This window comes from Mirounga angustirostris, unplaced genomic scaffold (assembly GCF_029215605.1).
Source record: "Mirounga angustirostris isolate CCGP_5_RB_7025 unplaced genomic scaffold, mMirAng1.0.hap1 SCAF_11, whole genome shotgun sequence".
In the NCBI taxonomy this organism is placed as follows: domain Eukaryota; kingdom Metazoa; phylum Chordata; class Mammalia; order Carnivora; family Phocidae; genus Mirounga; species Mirounga angustirostris.
This window is the reverse complement of record NW_026991719.1, coordinates 43,051,172-43,071,631: the sequence shown is the minus strand read 5'-3', so window position 1 is coordinate 43,071,631 and position 20,460 is coordinate 43,051,172. Positions and strand designations below refer to the sequence as shown.

Below are 20,460 nucleotides of genomic sequence, written 5' to 3'. Positions count from 1 at the left end.
AGCTCAGGCATGGATATGAAGAGACATGGGGGCAATATTGTAAGAAAGCTAAGACTACAAACAGCATTGTGGAAGAGAGAAGAAAGTCAACTGGGGGTCTCTACTGTCTACCCACACACTGACTGGCATTAACTAAACAGAAGAGATGCTTAAGGGCAGAAGGAAAGATGGCGGAGGAGTAAGGGACCCTATTTCAACTGGTCCCCGGAATTGAGCTGGATATCTACCCGACCACTCTGAGCACCCATGAAACCAGCCTGAGATGTAAGAAGATCTGGATCTCTACAAACAGAATATCGCAGGCAGTTGGTTTTGAGGTACAAAGTGGGGAGCCGTGATTCTGCGGGCAGATATCGGAGGATAAACGGCAGCAGGAGGGTGCCTGGCCATGGGGATCCTGCACCGCCCGCCAGTGAGTGACAGCCTCGCGCGCTGCGGACGGGGCACAGACTCGCAGACCGGTAGCGGCGGGGAAAGGACTCTGGGGCAGCCCCCAGGGCAGAAACCCGGAGCAGCTGGGGAGCCCCTGGCGGTTTTAGAAGCACAAAGGGCAAAGACGTGCCCCGACCTGGAGGCAGGACTGGGAGCGCTGCGGAGGGGTGCAAAACCCAGGCCGCTGCAGTTTATAGCAGCACGGACAGAAACAGAGATGGTGTGGCCTAGAGAGCTCACTGAAGAACAGACTGCGGTCTCTCTGCTCTGAGGCAGAGGGTTGGAAACGGTCACTTCTGCTCTGACTCGTGGAAGAGATGCGGAAAGCCACCAGAGAATAAAAGCCCCAAAAACTGATTCCCGCTGAGCCCATCCCCCACCACAGGGGGGCAGGGCAACTCTGCCCGAACACGGTTGCCTGAGTAACAGCACGGCAGGCCCCTCCCCCAGAAGACAGGCTGGGAAAACAAGAGGCCAGCAACCCTAAGGTCCCAAGAAAACAGGTGCATCTTGCTTGGGTTCTGGTCAATAATTTGGACTCTATACATTCCCTCAAACACCCATCAACAGAATGACTAGGAGGAGGAACCCCCAAAATAGAAAAAGTAGAAAAAGTCAGAGATTATGACTTATGCTGCCGATTTACAAATGGATGCAGATATAACCAAGATGTCAGAGATGGAATTCAGGCTAGCAATTGTGAAGACAATGGCTAGAATGGAGAAATCAGTTAACATAGAGTCTCTAAGGGCAGAAATGAAAGCTGAATTGGCAGAACATAAAAATGCTATCAATGAGATCCAATCCAATCTAGATAATCTAACAGCTAGGGTAAGTGAGGCAGAAGAACGAATAAGCGACCTGGAAGACAATATAATAGATAAAAAGGGAAAAGAGGAGGCCAGGGAAAAACAACTCAGAATCCATGAAAATAGAATCAGAGAAATAAGTGACACCATGAAGCGTTCCAATGTCAGAATAATTGGAATCCCGGAGGGAGTGGAGAGAGAGAGAGAGAGGACTAGAAGATGTATTTGAGCAAATCGTAGCTGAGAACTTCCCTCATCTGGGGAATGAAACAAACATTTGCATCCTAGAGGCAGAGAGGACCCCTCTCAAGATCAAGGAACACAGGCCAACACCCCGGCATGTAATAGTAAAACTTGCAAATCTTAGAACCAAGGAAACCATCTTAAGGGCAGTTAGGGGGAAGAGATTCCTTATGTACAGAGGGAGGAACATCAGAATAACGTCAGACCTATCCACAGAGACCTGGCAAGCCAGAAAGACCTGGCAAGACATATTCAGGGTACTAAATGAGAAGAACATGAAGCCAAGAATACTTTACCAGCAAGGCTTTCATTTAGAATGAATAGAGAGATGCAGAGCTTCCATGACCGGCAGAAACTGAAAGAATATGTGATCACTAAGCCGGCCCTGCAAGAAATATTAAGGGGGGTTCTATAAAAGGAGAAAGACCCCAAGAGTGATCTACAACAGAAATTTACAGGGACAATCTATAAAAACAACGTCTTCACAGGCAACATGATGACAATTAATTCATATCTTTCAATAATCACTCTCAATGTAAATGGCCTAAATGCTCCCATAAAATAGCACAGGGTTGCAGATTGGATAAAAAGACAGGACCCATCCATATGCTGCCTACAAGAGACTCATTTTGAACCTAAAGATACATCCAGTCTGAAAGTGAAGGGATGGAGATCCATCTTCCATGCCAGCGGACCTCAAAAGAAAGCTGGGGTAGCAATTCTTATATCAGACAAATTCAATTTTAAACTAAAGTCTGTAGTTAGGGACTCAGAAGGACACTATATCATTCTTAAAGGGTCTATCCAACAAGAAGATCTAACAATTGTAAATATCTATGCCCCCAACATGGGAGCAGCCATCTACATAAGCCAACTGTTAACCAAAATAAAGAGTCATATTGATAACAATACGTTAATTGTAGGAGACCTCAATACTCCACTCTCAGCAATGGACAGATCATCTAAGCAGAAAATCAACAAGGAAACAAGAGCTTTGAATGATACATTGGGCCAGATGGACCTCATAGATATTTACAGAACATTCCACCCTAAAACAACAGAATACTCATTCTTCTCGAGCACATATGGAATTTTCTCCTGAATAGACCATACACTGGGTCACAAATCAGGTCTCAACCGATACCAAAAGATTGAGATTATTCCCTGCATATTCTCAGACCACAAAGCTTTAAAACTGGAACTCAATCACAAGAAAAAATTTGGCAGAAATTCAAACACTTGGAAGCTAAAGACCACTCTGCTCAAGAATGTTTGGGTCAACCAGGAAATCAAAGAAGAGTTTAAACAACTCATGGAAACCAATGAGAACAAAAACACATCGGTCCAAAACCTATGGGATACTGCAAAGGCGGTCCTAAGGGGGAAATACATACCATCCAAGCCTCACTCAAAAAAATAGAAAAATCCCGAATTCACCAACTAACTCTACACCTTAAAGAATGAGAGAAAAAGCAACAAACAATGCCTAAGCCATGCATTAGAAGAGAAATAATTAAAATTAGAGCAGAAATCAATGAATTAGAAACCAGAAACACAGTAGATCAGATCAACAAAACTAGAAGTTGGTTCTTTGAAAGAATTAATAAGATCAATAAACCACTGGCCAGACTTATCCAAAAGAAAAGAGAAAGGACCCAAATTAATAAAATTATGAATGAGAGAGGAGAGATCATGACTAACACCAAGGAAGTAGAAACAATTATTAGAAATTATTATCAACTATATGCCAATAAACTGAGCAATCTGGATGAAATGGAGGCCTTCCTGGAATCCTATAAGCTGCCTAGACTGAAACAGGAAGAAATTGACAGCCTGGATAGGCCAATAACCAGTAAGGAGATTGAAGCAGTGATCAAAAACCTCCCAAAAAACAAGAGTCCAGGGCCTGATGGATTCCCTGGGGAATTCTACCAAACATTCAAAGATGAAATAATACCTATTCTACTGAAGCTGTTTCAAAAACTAGAAACAGAAGGAAAACTTCCAGACTCATTCTCTGAGGCCAGCATTACCTTAATCCCCAAACCAGGCAAAGACCCCATCAAAAAGGAGAATTTCAGACCGATATCCCTGATGAATATGGATTCCAAAATCCTCAACAAAATCCTAGCTAATAGGATCTAACAATACATTAAGAGGATCATCCGCCACTACCAAGTGGGATTTATCCCCGGGATGCAAGGGTGGTTCAACATTCGCAAATCAATCAATGTGATAGAACACATTAATAAAAGGAGGGAGAAGAACCAATATGGCCCTCTCAATTGATGCAGAAAAAGCATTTGACAAAATACAACATCCTTTCCTGATTAAAACTCTCCAGAGTACAGGGATAGAGGGAACATTCCTCAAGTTCATAAAATCCATCTATGAAAAACCCACAGCGAATATCATCCTCAATGGGGAAAAGCTGAGAGCCTTTCCCTTAAGAACAGGAACACGTCAAGGATGCCCACTCTCACCACTATTGTTCAACATAGTACTAGAAGTCCTAGCAACAGCAATCGGACAACAAAAAGAAAGTATTCAAATTGGCAAAGAAGAAGTCAAACTCTCTCTTTTCGTAGATGACATGATACTTTATGTGGAAAACCCAAAAGACTCCACCCCCAAATTACTAGAACTCATACAGCAATTCAGTAATGTGGCTGGATACAAAATCAATGCACAGAAATCAGTTGCTTTCTTATACACTAACAACGCAACTGTAGAAAGAGAAATTAGAGAAACGATTCCATTTACAACAGCACCAAAAACCATAAGATACCTCGGAATAAACCTAACCAAAGAGGTAAAGGATCTATACTCTAGGAACTACAGAACACTCATGAAAGAAATTGAAGACACAAAAAGATGGAAAAACATTCCATGCTCATGGATCAGAAGAATAAACATTGTTAAAATGTCTATGCTACCCAGAGCAATCTATACCTTCAATGCTATCCCGATCAAAATTCCAATGACATTTTTCAAAGTGCTGGAACAAACAATCCTAAAATTTGTATGGAATCAGAAAAGACCCTGAATCGCCAAGGAAATGTTGAAAAAGAAAAACAAAGCTAGGGGCATCACGTTACCCGATTTCAAGCTATATTACAAAGCTGTGATCACCAAGACAGCATGGTACTGGCACAAAAACAGACATATAGACCAATTGAACAGAATAGAGAACCCAGATATGGACCCTCAACTCTATGGTCAAATAATCTTTGACAAAGCAAGAAAAAACATGCAGTGGAGAAAAGACAGTCTCTTCAATAAATGGTGCTGGGAAAATTGGACAGCCACATGCAGAAGAATGAAACTCGACCATTCTCTAACACCATTCACAAAGATAAACTCAAAGTGGATGAAAGACCTCAATGTGAGACAGGAATCCATCAAAATCCTAGAGGAGAACATAGGCAGTAACCTCTTTGACATCGGCCACAGCAACTTCTTCCAAGATACATCTCCAAAGGCTAGTGAAACAAAAGCAAAAATGAACTTTTCGGATTCCATCAAGATAAAAAGCTTCTACACAGCAAAGGAAAGAGGCAACCCACAGAATGGGAGAAGATATTTGCAAATGACACTACAGATAAAGGGCTTGTATCCAAGATCTATAAAGAACTTCTCAAACTCAACACCCAAAAAACAAATAATCAAGTCAAAAAGTGGGCAGAAGAGATGAACAGACACTTCTCTGAAGAAGACATAAAATGGCTAACAGACACATGAAAAACTGTTCATCACCATTAGTCATCAGGAAAGTTCAAATCAAAACCACATTGAGATACCACCTTACACCAGTTAGAATGGCAAAAATGGACAGGGAAAGAAACAACAAATGTTGGAGAGGTTGTGGAGAAAGGGGAACCCTCTTACACTGTTGGTGGGAATGCAAGTTGGTACAGCCACTTTGGAAAACAGTGTGGAGGTGCCTCAAAAATTTAAAAATAGAGCTACCCTATGACCCCGCAATTGCACTACTGGGTATTTACCCCAAAGACACAGATGTAGTGAAAAGAAGGGCCATATGCACCCCAATGTTCCTAGCAGCAATGTCCGTAATAGCCAAACTGTGGAAAGAGCCGAGATGCCCTTCAACAGATGAATGGATAAAGAAGATGTGGTCCATATATACAATGGAATATTACTCAGCCATCAGAAAGGATGAATACCCAACTTTTACATCAACATGGATGGGACTGGAGGAGATTATGCTAAGTGAAATAAGTCAAGCAGAGAAAGTCAATTATCATATGGTTTCACTTATTTGTGGAACATAAGGAATAGCATGGAGGACATTAGGAGAAGGAAGGGAAAAATGGGAGGGGGGATTTGGAGGGAGAAATGAACCATGAGAGACTATGGACCTGAGAAACAAACAGGGTTCTAGAGGGGAGGGGGCGGGATTGGTTAGCCCGGTGATGGGTATTAAGGAGGGCACGTACTGCATGGAGCACTGGGTGTTATACGAAAACAAAGGATCGTGGATCACCACATCAAAAACTAATGATGTATTGTATGGTGACTAACATAACATAATAAAATTAAAAAAAAAAAGAAGAAGAGATGCTTAAGAAGTGCTCAACCAAATATAACCAATCCTCCTTCCTTTCTTCCTTCCTTCCTCCCTCCCTCACCCCCTCCCTTCCTTTCTCCCTTTCTCCTTCCCTCCCTCTCTCCCTTCCTCCTTTCCTACCTTCCTTTCTCCCTCCCACCCTTCCTTCCTTCCTTCCTACCTTCCTTTTTCCCTTCCTCCCTCTCTCTCTTATTTCCTTCCTACCTTGCTTTCTCGCTCCCTCCTCCCTTCCTTTTTTCCTTCCACTTTTCCTCCATAGTTCTGGATGAGCAAAGCCGACAGACAATATCAGTTAAGAACTTTACTTCAACGTTCTTCCTGGAAGATGACTCAGAAGATATTAGCCAGATGAGCCCAAGACACCGTAAGGATCTTTCTTTCCTTTTCTTATTCTAGCCTTCATCACTGTCTTCTAGCTCCCAGAGAATAAAGATGTGTTCTCATGCATCTTTCTTTAGCCATAATCCTACTCTGCAGTAGATATCCCTCCCTCTTTCCCGGAAACCTCACAGTATATGATCCCATGACAATATCCAGAAGTAATGACCTCATTAGGTACTTTGAAAAGGCTTGCCTGATGAAACTCAAGATTTGAAGTTGTTTTCACTGCCAGCAAGCAAGTAGCCCTGTCTTACTATTCTCTCAGAGGAAGTCCATGTCCATCTAAGATGATCCCTCTTTGGATTGAGAACCTTGATTATAATCTAAGAAAAAGTCATTGAGCTTGACCCTGGTCCCACATAGAAAATAGGGTGAAATGCAAGTGAGGGGAAGGGCTTTCTTATTTTATCTGACACCAAGGTGATGTCTTTTGTGTCTAGGTTCTCGTCGTGGCACTTTGTCTTCTATATCTTCTCTGAAAAGTGAAGACCTAGATAACCTCAATTTGGAGCACTTACATTTTACACCAGAAACTATGTAAGTATTTAGCCCTACCACCACTTTTTACTTCCTTCTTTCTCTGGTTAAAAGAATAGTCTAAGGATATCCACAGTCAAATCCTGACTCCGCTTCCTAGTTGTGTGACCTTACAAAAGTAATTCAACCAATCTGAGCCTGAGTTTTCTCATTATAAAATGAAGATAATTGTAGAATTAGCCACATTATGTTTCTTGTGTTTATTCAGTTTATATATGCATAGTACTTGCATTGAACAATGCTCAACATAGTTAAGTGCTATATGTGTTAACAGTAATTATTGTTATTCTCATTATAAATACTTAATAAACATTAGCTGTTGTTATTTCAAAGGATCTGTTATTCCACTGTTGCTTTCAACAGTAAATAATTGGAGGTGCTAAAAAATAAATGAGCATTTAGGGGACTAGATAGAAAATCTAAGGGCATCTCTTTCATTAGCCGTGCCTCTTTAAAATATTTCCAGCATCCAGGTTCCACCACATTTCCTCCTTTTGAATTCCATTAAGATCAGTTTGGACATCACCTAGAGAAACCCCAATCTCCAGACTGCAGTTGAGGGAGGCAAATCTCATGTGAGAGATGTGAGGTCATTTGAGTAATGAATAAAAAAATTATCTATGATTGAGTAGCTAAACTGTACTCATTTTCAGTTTCTCAAAAGAAGGACACAGCTGGCAATTACTTCAGTTAACTGCAGCTTCTCATTTATTCCTATCTCCAACCCCCACTCCCCTCTACTTCACCATTGGCTTACACTCATGTCTGAAGTCTCATGGACCTACCTTATGAGTTTTATTTTTTTATTTTTTTATTTTTTTTAAAGATTTCATTTATTTATTTGAGAGAGAGAATGAGAGAGAGAGCGAGCACATGAGAGGGGGGAGGGTCAGAGGGAGAAGCAGACTCCCTGCCGAGCAGGGAGCCCGATGCGGGACTCAATCCCAGGACTCCAGGATCATGACCTGAGCTGAAGGCAGTCGCTTAACCAACTGAGCCACCCAGGCGCCCCTACCTTATGAGTTTTAATCAGTGGTATGCTGCCAAATGTTTAACAACCAGTTCTCTGAGGGGAAAAAATCCCGATTTCTTCCTAATACAAACCCTCCCACCATAACCTATTTCTTTTTTATTTTTTACATAGAATTGTAATTCCTGCTTTTTATTCACATACTATATCATTTGATTCATTATATAATATCAGCCCATACTACTGGACACTTAAATATGTCATTTTCCACTAGACGTTTCTTTTCCACTAAACATTTATTTTATTTTATTTTATTATGTTATGTTAATCACCATACATTACATCATTAGTTTTTGATGTAGTGTTCCATGATTCATTGTTTGCGTATAACACCCAGTGCTCTATGCAGTACATGCCCTCTTTAATACCCATCACCAGGCCAACCCATCCTCCCACTCCCCTCCCCTCTAGAACCCTCAGTTTGTTTTTCAGAGTCCATCGTCTCTCATGGTTCATCTCCCCCTCCAATTTCCCCCCTACATTTTTCCCTTCCTACTATCTTCTTCCTTTTTTAAAAAAAACATATAATGTATTATTTGTTTCAGAGGTGCAGGTCTGTGATTCATTTCAAGCTACTGATATAATTCCATTGAATGCAGAATTGGGACATAATAGGCATAATCAGCCTATATGAGCTGGTACTAACTGGTTCCAGCACACTGGTTTTGATGTTGACACCCAAGATGGATGCAGAAGAATCAAAAAAAAAAACCTGCCTGGCTTTTTTGGTTGTGTACATATCTACCCTCTTTTATCAGTCTTTTCCCTCAAATGTGTGGTCACTTTGCCCTTTGATGTGAAAGTGCTACAAAGGGGTTCAGACATCTCTGAAAACAGTACTGCAGACTTTACTTTCATCATACATTTTTATCTGAGATGCTTAAAAGTTCTTTATGGGAATAAGTCAGTTAGTATTTCCCTTTATTATATGTGAAGAAAATATTGACCACTCATATCTAAGGGCCTCCAAAGATGATTTCTTTATTATGAGTTCCAATCCCACTGAATCCTCCCACCTGGCTGGGTGCCCTCTCTTAAAGCAAACAAGCTAGGTGTTAACATAATAAGACATCTATATGTTCCTGTCGCAAACATAGTCTTGTGCCCAATGTAGGAGAGGCCCTCCCTCAGTGGTTTTCAATCATGCAGGTAAAGTCTCCAGCCTAATGATAATGGCACTTCTTTCCTACACCAATGTCTGTCTGTCCTCTTCTTTCCTTTGGCTAATTTCAGACGCTTCAAAGAAAGGTGTGTCATGAACAACTATTTTGGAATTGGACTGGATGCTAAAATTTCTCTGGAATTCAACACCAGAAGAGATGAACACCCAGGACAATACAAGTAAGGAAAAGAAACTCCCCTCCCTACATGCAAACACACAATTACAATATACACATATATTCCTACATCCCCTACCTTTCAGACAAGCAAGAGAAAGAGGTTCTTTAGAAGTAAAACACATTGTTCCCAATGTTAGCCTAGTGGGATGGCTTACTCTAAATTTTGACCTGATCTGTGATGACTCTGCTTTGGCATCCTGAACTTGGAGCTGCCTGCATAGTTTAGACCTATAGATTGCTGTGTAACACAGCTCATGGTGTTACTGTTATTGAAAACAGATTACACTGACTTGATTCAGCAAATTTTCTACCTTTGTTCTGTCTGTGAGAGCTTGGCCAGGTCCCAGTAGTGGCTTAAGTCGTTATTGCTTGGTAAGGCTACAAATTATCAAAGATTGCCGTACTGGTTCTTGGTGTTCCTAATACCTGGTTCCCCAGGATCCAGTGATTTTACCCCATCTAGTATTAGGTTACTTGGCACCTTTTAGTACTTTTGTACTATAGACATACCCTAAGGCAGCCTCAGAGTTCTTGTAAATTGAAACTACAAGTAAAAAAAAAGCACACACCCCACCACCACCCCTGCCACTTGCCACCAGAACTTCTTTCTCAGAGCAGACCCGGGCTGAGGAACAAGTACTTTATCAGATATGTGTTTTGCAAATATTATTTTCCAATTGATTGTCTTTTTTTATGACTCATTTTATAGTAAACATTTTTAAATAAGTATGCATAGATGTACATAGAAAAGGGTTTATAATTATAAAACAATGTTCCAGTGATTATTTCATAGGGATTCAATTGCAGGGTGATTTTTCTTTCTACTTTATATATTTATTTTTTTAATTATTGAAGCAGAGTTGACATATAATCTATTAGTTTCAGGTGTACAACATACTGATTCAACAATTCTATACATTGCTCAATGCTCACCAGGATAAGTGTAGTTACCATCTGTCACCATAAAATATTATTAAAATATTATTGACTACATTCCCTATGCTGTATATTTCATCTCTGTGACTTATTTATATTGTAACTGGACTTTTGTACCTGTTAATCCCCTGTATCTATTTTGCTCATTTCCCCACCCACATCCTCTCTGGCAACCACCAGTTTGTGCTCTGTATTTATGAATCTTTTTCTGTTTTGTTTTGTTTTTAGATTCCACATATAAGTGAAATTATACAGTATTTGTCTTTCTCTGACTTATTTCACTTAGCATAACACTCTCTGGGTCCATCCATATTGTTGCAAATGACAAGATTTCATTCAGTTGCTTGTCTTTTTTTGTTGTTGTCTGTCTTTTAATTTTCTTAACGGTGTCTTTTGAAATAAAAAAGATTTGAATTTTGATGAGTTCCAATTGATCAATTGTTTTCTTTTATGGACCATGCTTTTGATGACATAGCTAAACAGTTTCACCTAACCTAAAAAATTTGCTCCTAAGTTTTCTTCTAAAATTTGTGTTGTTTTTGCTCTTACATTTAAGTCTATTATCTGCTTTGAGTTAGTTTTTGTGTATGGCATGAGGCAAGGGTCTAAGTTTGTCTTTTTGCATGTGAAGATCCAATTAGTGCAGCACCATTTTTTATGCTATCCTTTCCCCCAAGGAATTGTGTTGGCACCTTTGTCAAAAATCAATTGATGAAAAATGTAAAGGGGGCGCCTGGGTGGCTCAGTTGGTTAAGCGACTGCCTTCGGCTCAGGTCATGATCCTGGAGTCCTGGGATTGAGTCCCGCATCGGGCTCCCTGCTCGGCAGGGAGTCTGCTTCTCCCTCTGACCCTCCCCCCTCTCATGTGCTCTCTCTCATTCTCTCTCTCAAATAAATAAAATCTTAAAAAAAAAAAGTACTTTAAAAAAAAAAAGAAAAATGTAAAGGTTTTTTCTAGACTCTTACTTCTGTTCCATAATTCTATATGTCTATCTTCACACTGTCTTAATAACTGTAGCTTTATAGTAAGTTTTGAAATTGGAAGATGAAAGTCCTCCAACTTTGTTCTTTGTCAGAATTGTTTTGGTTGTTCTAGGTATTTCGAATTTCCATATAACTAAACTCCTATTTTTATATATGAGGAAGCTAAAGTGCCCAGAGAACTTACGGTTTCAAACAAGAGTCCAAATAATTTTGTGCTAGCCTTCTTACATTTCAAAATTCATGCCTTGTAGTGACTCATTGTCACTCTAAAAGTTCATAGTATTCATCTTATTTTATTTTTCCTTCCCTTCCCCTATACTCATCTGTTTTGTTTCTTAAATTCCATATGAGTGAAATCATATGGTATTTATCTTTCTCTGACTGACTTATTTTGCTTAGCATAATACCCTCTAGTTCCATTCATGTCAGTGCAAATGGCAAGATTTCATTCTTTTTGATAGCTGAGTAATATTCCATTATATAAATATACACATCCCACATCTTCTTTATCCATTCTTCTGTTTATGGACATCTGGGCTCTTTCCATATTTTGGCTATTGTGGACATTGCTGCTATAAACATTGATGTGCATGTGCCCCTTCAGATCACTATGTTTGTATCTTTTGGATAAATACCTAGTAGTCCAATTGCTAGGTCATAGGGTAGCTCTGTTTTTAAACAGAGAGGGAGACAAACCATAAAAGAGTCTTAACTATAGGGAACAAAGTGAGGGTTGCTGGAGGGGAGGCAGGTAGGGGGATGGGGTAACTGGGTGATGGGCATTAAGGAGGGCATTTGAAGTAATGAGCACTGGGTGTTGTACACAACTGATGAATCACTGAATTCTACCCCTGAAACTAATAATACAGTATATGTTAATTAAATTGTGTTTAAATAAAAAAAATTAAAGAAAGAAATAAAAAAGAGAGTGAGTAAAGAATTTTGGGAAGTAAACTGAGTTTCATGGTCATGCTTCAAAATGGCCTTGCTGACTACCAAAAGGAAGCTTGTGCAATGGAAGAATATTTCTCGTTATACAGTACATGGAATAATAGTAACTATAAAATCTAACACTTCTATTACATTTTTTAGGCATCCAAATCATAATCAGGTATAAAAGCTAAAGGTCTGGAATGTTGTACAGGAATAACACAAGAATGATTATGTACTGTACTTATTAAAATATACATACATCTGATTTAATACCAGTAAAAGGTATTAAAATAGTAAAAAAAAAAACAAAACCTCATAGTAAACTCTATCCAACCTTTTTAGTGATTGTAAACCCCTGCCTGTTTTTATCAGAGATCTTACAGTCAGTAGAACCCTGTCCTTCCCACATCCACCCCAAGTCTCCTGACATCATTTGCCTTCCCATATTCTCTCCACTGGCTCCTCCTCTACAATCTGCCTAGTAAGCTTAGCTCTATTCTATGGCACTGGTTTAATATACAGGTCTTAGAAAATCCCTCCACTTTGCCAGAAAAGTTACACTTCAAATATATTGCAGAATAAGAGTCATATGTTTCAAATGAAATTGATCCCAAGCAGCTGAAATTTTATGCTCCTGGAATGGCACTTGCCAGACTAGCTGGTGTGTATAAACCAGTTATGCTCATAGTTTTTTATGAATATTGCATTCTGAATATAGCCTGTGTCTTCCAAGTTTGAGCTAATATCAGCATCAAGGAAAAACAGCAAATTGAGGTGATGCTGAGGCTTCTAGAGGGCCCAGGAACCCATTTCAGTAGGTGTTTGCATAGGGGTACAGGTTACATTATCCTAGCATCCCCTCTTGTGTCCACTTACCATCTGATATGACTCCTCTCTATAAGAAGGTACTTGGAGATGGTACTGGCACAAATATAGACACATAGGGGCACCTGGGTGGCTCAGTTGTTAAGCATCTGCCTTCAGCTCAGGTCATGATCCCTGGGTCCTGGGATCGTGCCCCGCATCAGACTCCCTGTTCAGCGGGAAGCCTGCTTCTCCCTCTCCCACTCCCCTGCTTGTGTTCCCTCTCTCACTGTGTCTCTCTCTCTCTCTGTCAAATAAATAAATAAATAAAAGCTTTAAAAAAAAACCAAATATAGACACATAGATCAATGGAATAGAATAGAGAGCCCAGAAATAAACCCATGATTATATAGTCAATTAATCTACAACAAAGGAGGCATGAATATGCAATAGGAAAATTCTCTTCAACAAATGATGGGAAAACTGGACAGCTACATGCAAAAGAATGAAACTGGACCATTTTCTTACACAATACATAAAAATAAACTCAAAAAGGATTAAGGACCTAAGTGTGAGACCTGAAACCATAAATATCCTAGAAAAGAACACAGGCAGTAATTTCTATGACATAGGCTGTAGCAACATTTTTCTAGATATGTCTCCTCTGGCAAGGGAAACAAAAGCAAAAATAAACTATTGGGACTATATCAAAATAAAAAGCTTTTTGCACAACAAAGGAAACAATCAGCAAAACAGAAAGACAACCTACTCAATGGGAGAAGATATTTGCAAATGATATATCCAATAACGGGTTAGTATCCAAAATATAAAGAATTTATGCAGCTCAACACCAGAAAAACAAATAATCCAGTTAAAATGGGTAGAAGATGTGAACAGACATTTCTCCAAAGAACACATACAGATGGCCAACAGATACATGAAAAGATGCTCAATATCACTAATCATCAGGGAAATGTAAATCAAAACATCAATGAGATACCACCTCACACTTACCAGAATGGCTATAATCAAAAACACAAGAAACAACAAGTGTTGGCAAGGATGTGGAGAAAAGGGAACCCTCTTTCACTGTTGGGAAGGCAAACCAGTGCAACAACTGTGGAAAACAATATGGAGGTTCCTCAAAAAATTAAAAATAGAATTACCATATAATCTAATAATTCCACTCTATTTACCCAAAGAAAATGAAAACACTAATCTGAAAAGATATATGTACCCCTATATTTACTACAGAACTATTTACAATAGCCAAGATATGGAATAAACCCAAGTATCCATCCTCAGATGAATGGATGAAGATGTGGTGTGTGTGTGTGTGTGTGTACACACACAATGGAATATTACTCAGCCATAAAAAATAACAAATCTTGCCATTTGCAACAACATGGCTGGATCTAAAGGATATAATAGTAAGTGAGATAAGTCAGTCAAAGAAAGACAAATACTTGGGACGCCTGGGTGGCTCAGTCGTTAAGCGTCTGCCTTCGGCTCAGGTCATGATCCCAGGGTCCTGGGATCGAGCCCCGCATCGGGCTCCCTGCTCGGCGGGAAGCCTGCTTCTCCCTCTCCCACTGCCCCTGCTTGTGTCCCCTCTCTCGCTGTGTCTCTCTCTGTCCAATAAATAAATAAAATCTTTAAAAAAAAAAAAAAAAAAAAAAAAAGAAAGACAAATACCATATGATTTCACTCATATGTGGAATTTAAGAAACAAAACAAATGAACAAAGAGAAAATAGACAAACCAAAAAACAGACTCTTAAGTATAGAGAACAAACTGATGGTTACCAGAGGGGAGGTGGTTGGGGGATGAGTATAATAGGTGGTGGGGATTAAAGAGCACAATTACCATGATGAGCACTGAGTAATGTATAGAATTGTTACATCACTATAGTGTACACCTGAAACTAATATAACACTGTATGTTAACTATACTGGAATTAAAAAAAAAAACTTTTTTTTTTAAAGGAAGGCACTTGAGGAATAAGATGGTGTCTCCTCTGGCTTTTCTTCATTCATTTATATTATTCACCCTCTGACTATCTTTCTCTATCCTTACCTCCCTATAGTAGCCGCCTTAAGAACAAAATGTGGTATGGTCTTCTGGGAAGCAAGGAACTTTTCCAGCGCTCTTATAGGAAACTGGAAGAACGAGTACACCTGGAGGTGAGTGGAAAAGAGGGCAATACTTCCTGACATGGAGAAAGGAAATCTCATTACTTTGGAAATCAACTTTTCCCTATTTCTTTGGTTCTTCCCAAGCTTTAACTCTGATCGTCCCTCGCAGCTCCTGGGAGGAAGGCATAAAGATAGATTTCCATTTCCATTTTGTGGATAAGAAAATGATAGCAAAGGGGCGCCTGAGTGGCTCAGTTGTTAAGCGTCTGCCTTCGGCTCAGGTCATGATCCCGGGGTCCTGGGATCGAGCCCCGCATCGAGCTCCTGCTCGGCGGGAAGCCTGCTTCTCCCTCTCCCCCTGCCACTGCTTGTGTTCCCTCTCTTGCTGTCTCTCTCTGTCAAATAAGTAAATAGAAATCTTTAAAAAAAAAAAAAAAGAAAGAAAGAAAGAAAGAAAAAGAAAATGATAGCATGAAGAGAAGACAGCCCTTTCCCCATCTCTGTAAAGGTCCCTCCACACTGGTATCTGAAGGGCCAACAAATGAGAACTACTCTTTTCTTTCAGTGTGATGGAGAAGCCATCTCCTTGCCAAACCTGCAAGGCATTGTAGTGCTCAACATTACCAGCTATGCTGGAGGTGTCAACTTTTGGGGAAGCAGCACAGCAACCACGGTGAGTATGGAACAAGGAACAGGGAAGGAAAAAGCTTGACCCCTCTAGGGTCTCTCAGAAAGGATAGCTGAACTGACTGGTGTAGGAAGTAGACAATGGGGGAATAGGAGATAGACTGGGAACCTTTATTAGCTTAGCTATGTGATCAGGTTTTTTTTAAAGGCAATTACCATCCCAGAGCACAAGAATCAACCAAAGGCCTCAGGATCAGATCAAATCTTAGGTGTTGGCTGGACTTTGAATTTTCTACTCCTCATGCCTGAAAGATCCTTAAAAGGTTTCTCTTTTCTCCAAGGAGTTCTGTAAATAAAACCTCCTGGGAAATTGGCCATGACTCCTTTCCTCTGAGCTCACCCAAGAAAGTCATGAGGCCAATGGGACTGGCCTTAGGAATTTATGAAGCTAGATTGGATGGGGGAGAGGTTTGGGGGAGCCAGCTAAAAGTTGTGATCTCAAAAGGGGCTGTGATCTCAGTGCCCTTCTTCCAGATTGGTTTCCTGACCTCATCTTTCCCCTTTTAATATACAGTTTTTCCATTCTTCATGAGCTAGAAAAATTCTCACCAGGAGCCTTCACAGCATATGTGCTTGTGATAGACAGGGTGTGGTTTCTCAAGGGTGGGATATGTGACATAGTTTTTCCTCCTCAGGAATATGAGGCTCCTGCAATAGATGATGGGAAGCTGGAGGTAGTGGCTATCTTTGGTTCTGTACAAATGGCAATGTCCCGTATCATTAACCTGCATCATCACCGCATCGCCCAGGTAGGCAAGGGTTGGGTGGGCACCAGAAAAGCCTGGGCTTTGAGGCTACAACCTAGAATGTGGAGTAGTCCCACAAAATAACTGGGTGTAAGAGTGCCAGGGTGGAGGGAGGTTATCTGGTGGGTGGTAAGGTGCTGGCTAAGGTTGGAGACAGAGGTCATAGGGACCAAAAGGAGCCAAAAGCCCATAGGAAACAGGTGTTTTTCCCTGAGATAATCCGATTCACATCCTTGCCAGTCCTGCTTCAGATACACATTAAGGCCATTACTGTGGGATTATCAGATTGATCTGTGGTATTGGCCTCATTTCTCTCCTCCATCCTCCCTCCTCTTCTCTGGCAGTGCCATGAGGTGATGATAACCATTGATGGTGAAGAAGGTATCCCAGTGCAGGTGGATGGAGAGGCCTGGATTCAGAGGCCAGGCCTTATCAAGATTAGATACAAGAATGCTGCCCAAATGTTGACAAGAGATCGGGTAAGAAAGGAAAATCTCACCTTTCTCCTATATTGTCTCCTCTATAGCTGTCACTTGAGTATTGAATACTTCCAGTCAGGCAGAATTCCTCAATGGGAGGTCTGCATGTCGCTTACATCAGAGTCACCTTGGGTGCTTATTAGAAATGCACATTCCTGGGCCCCACACCAGACCCACTGAATCAGAACGGGGATGGGTAGTTCCTGGGAACTGCATTTGTAAATAAGCTCTCTGAGACATTCTGTCATATACTGACATTTGCAAACCACTGTCAAGAGAGTGAGACAAGGAGCTCCCTCTTTTGGTTTTAGACAAAGTTGTTCCTCTCCCTCCACTGCACAGAGAACTAAAGGCCTCAAGTAGCTATGGAGATATCTCCTTCGACAAGAGATTGTTCATTGAATATGGTCTTTAAGTTTCTCTAAGATTGAAAATGCTGCATTTGCAAATGCCACCCACTTCAGTCAAACCACCTAAGGCTAGAAAGAAGCCATTATTGATCAGATGTTCAGTACCTGGAGACTTTCTTCCACTCTGACCTGTGAACCATCCATAAAAATAGCAATAGAGAAGGGAAGGGAAGTCTAGTTTATAAACTGCCTACTTTGTCCTGGGCACATATATTCTCTCAAGTAGGTACTCCCAACAATCCTATGAAGAAGATACTCTTATTCCTATTTTACAGGTGAGGAAAATGAAAACCAGAGAGGTTAAATAATATGTGCTAAAGATCACACAACCAGTAAATGGCAGAAGCACAATTCAAAATTAAACTAGATATGTCTGGCTCTAAAATCCATCACAACATATGGCCTAGATTTGGCAAAGAATGGAGCATGAAAGGTGCTCCACTGTCTTATGATTATGATACCCTCATATAGGAGCTTCTAGAAGGTTAATATCTATCTGACTGAAGCATGTGGTCCCAAGATGCAGCACAGTAACAACAATAAAAATTAACAGTGCCTAGTAGGAAAGGGACAGTAAATAAAATGAAGGATAGATGTGCAGGTGTGTTGATGAGTGTATAGAAGAATGGATGGGGTCCTCTTTCTCCTTTACCCACTGTCCCCACAAAAATCAGACTCACAAACAGATCTGTCATGTACCCTCTTAGCTATCGTGATCATCAGGATCTGCCACTATTTTCATTTTCAGGACTTTGAGAACTCAATGAAAATGTGGGAGTGCAAGCATAGTGAAATTCAAGCTGCCTCTCAACCCCAGCTGGACTCCCAGGAATCTCAGGATAGCCTCTCTGATGAGGAGTATGCCCAGATGCAGCACTTAGCTCGGCTTGCAGAAAACCTCATCAGCAGGTAAGAGGACTGGCCCAGATACAGGGCTGGGAATCCCAAGAACAGACAAGGAAAAGAAGCTAACTTGTGTCTATTGGCTGCTAAGGAGCCTGGCCTCAGAAAGGAGTCTTTCCCAGAGCTCTGAAGATTGACAGCGACCCTGACAATCCAGGCAGGAAATAGTCTTTGTGCTCAACAATAAGCCAGCTTGAGCCTCTTCCTTTAGGCCCAGAGATGAACTTTGACCTCCTGATGCCCCAGACCCCATAGGACTCAGAATATTTATCCTTGCCCTTAAATATCAAGAGGGCCTCAGAGTTCTTAAAGTCAGCTTCCCTTCTCTAGCCTGGCCTCCCACTCTCCCAAAGTACCCAGTATCCAATTCAGGTGAGATAAGGATGGACAAAGACAAATACCTAGAGAAGATCAGAAACATTTTCTGGCATAGTTTGCTACCCAACCCAGGTACCCAGAGCTCTCATTTCTACCTTCATCCCAACCCTCACCAGCACCCCAGGCCAGAAATTTTTTAGAATTTCCAGACCCATTCATCTGTTCTTGCTTTCTTACAGACTTACTGACCTGAGCAAGGTCCACCAGCATGTGTCTGTTCTCATGGATTCTGTGAATGCCAGTGCTAACATTCTGAATGACATATTTTACAGCCAAGACAGTGGCAATGAGGCATGTGCAGCTTCCTGCGTTCCCAATGAGGTAAGAAAGGAAGGGGCAGATGAAGAAAAAGAGTCAAACCAAATAGGAAAGGGGATGAAAGTGAAGAAAAGTGAGCCAGAGGCTGGGTGGAGAAACTGGGCAAATGATATGGCAGGAAACTGATCGATAGAGTAGAGGGGAAGTAGAGGTATTCCTTGACTTGTTATAGGTGCAGGGTGGCTACTGGGGAAATTCCATAGCAGATTTCATCAGCCTGAGAGCTAGCCCTCGTCCTGATAGCTATCAACCACACTGGCCTCATGGGAGAAATAGCCAATGGATAGAGAGCAACTTGGCATTGGCACTTCCTCATCCCAAGTGGATCCCTGTATAACCTGTTAAAGTGATGCCTGTCATGGAAACCTGAGCTCCAGGCTGCCTTGGTTTCCCTCTCGAGGGAAAGGTCCAGATTAGGATACTTGATGTTAAATGTGCCATCCCATGACTTTACCCATGGCCAGAAGATTTAAGTGATTCTTTTTAAAAAGTAACTTTAGTGCTAGGCAAACAATACGAAAGGGCCACATATAGGATCAAGGCCTCCTAAAATGTGGGTTTCCTATTTATTTTCAGCCAGACTGAGTTGGTGGAGGCCTAGAGCTCAAAGCCTGGAGTTTTGAAAAGAGATGGTTGGGCCTAACCCCACCTACCATGGGAAAGGAGGTTTTAATGTAGCAGCAACAAGTAGCATCAGATTTATTCTCTGGTTTCCATATTTCCTATTTCACTGTATCCATAGCAATCAATGGTGTCAAATGCCAAGGTGTGCCGCACCTCTTCGTAGAACACACCAGTCTGTACCAGTAGTTGACAGCTCTGGTTATGTCGGTTCTGATTGGTTGATGTCCATGCTGTACTAGTTGTGCTATATTTTGAATATTACTTTTTCACCTATGGCCACATCCTACTAGCCTGCTCCTACCTTCCTACAGAGAAGCCAGCTGCATGCTTACTAACCAACAACTCCTCTGTCTTTGTCCTTTCCCTTCCTTTCTTTTCCTTTCTTCTCTCAGACTCTAAGCAGAAATGATGCAGTAGATGTTACATTTAGTCTTAAAGGGCTCTACGATGACACCAAAGCTTTCCTGGATGAAAACTTGGTGAGTGGAGGGGGTTGGAATGAGGGAGGGCAAAGTATTCCATCTGAAGATGGTCATGGTCTATGCTTGGTTCTAGGGTGTTGGAAGACACATAGGAATATTTTGGCCAGGTGCTTACCTGGAAGTCCCTGCTGTGTCATCCTCACCCAGGGTTGTCATTGATTGTATCAATTCATGGTTATGCTAATCCATAGTGACAACCATATCCTTGAAGAAAAGTCTCTCCCTCTCCTTTGGCAAATGTCTCCTGGGTCCAGACCAGGCCAATCAAAAGTAGGGTGTTC

At 41.0% G+C, this 20,460-nt stretch overlaps 1 protein-coding gene across 1 annotated transcript in view; it reads left to right on the top strand.

Moving 5' to 3' along the window:
• The window catches only part of DGKK (diacylglycerol kinase kappa), a 147,134-nt gene that overhangs the window by 119,942 nt on the left and 6,732 nt on the right, over positions 1-20,460 (top strand). The window contains exons 16-25 of the mRNA XM_045877990.1: positions 6,332-6,436; positions 6,894-6,990; positions 9,254-9,361; positions 15,104-15,200; positions 15,718-15,825; positions 16,475-16,588; positions 16,930-17,064; positions 18,223-18,383; positions 18,935-19,076; positions 20,090-20,176. Of these exons, the coding sequence (XP_045733946.1) occupies positions 6,332-6,436; positions 6,894-6,990; positions 9,254-9,361; positions 15,104-15,200; positions 15,718-15,825; positions 16,475-16,588; positions 16,930-17,064; positions 18,223-18,383; positions 18,935-19,076; positions 20,090-20,176 (1,154 nt within the window). The remainder of the gene's footprint in view (positions 1-6,331; positions 6,437-6,893; positions 6,991-9,253; positions 9,362-15,103; positions 15,201-15,717; positions 15,826-16,474; positions 16,589-16,929; positions 17,065-18,222; positions 18,384-18,934; positions 19,077-20,089; positions 20,177-20,460) is intronic.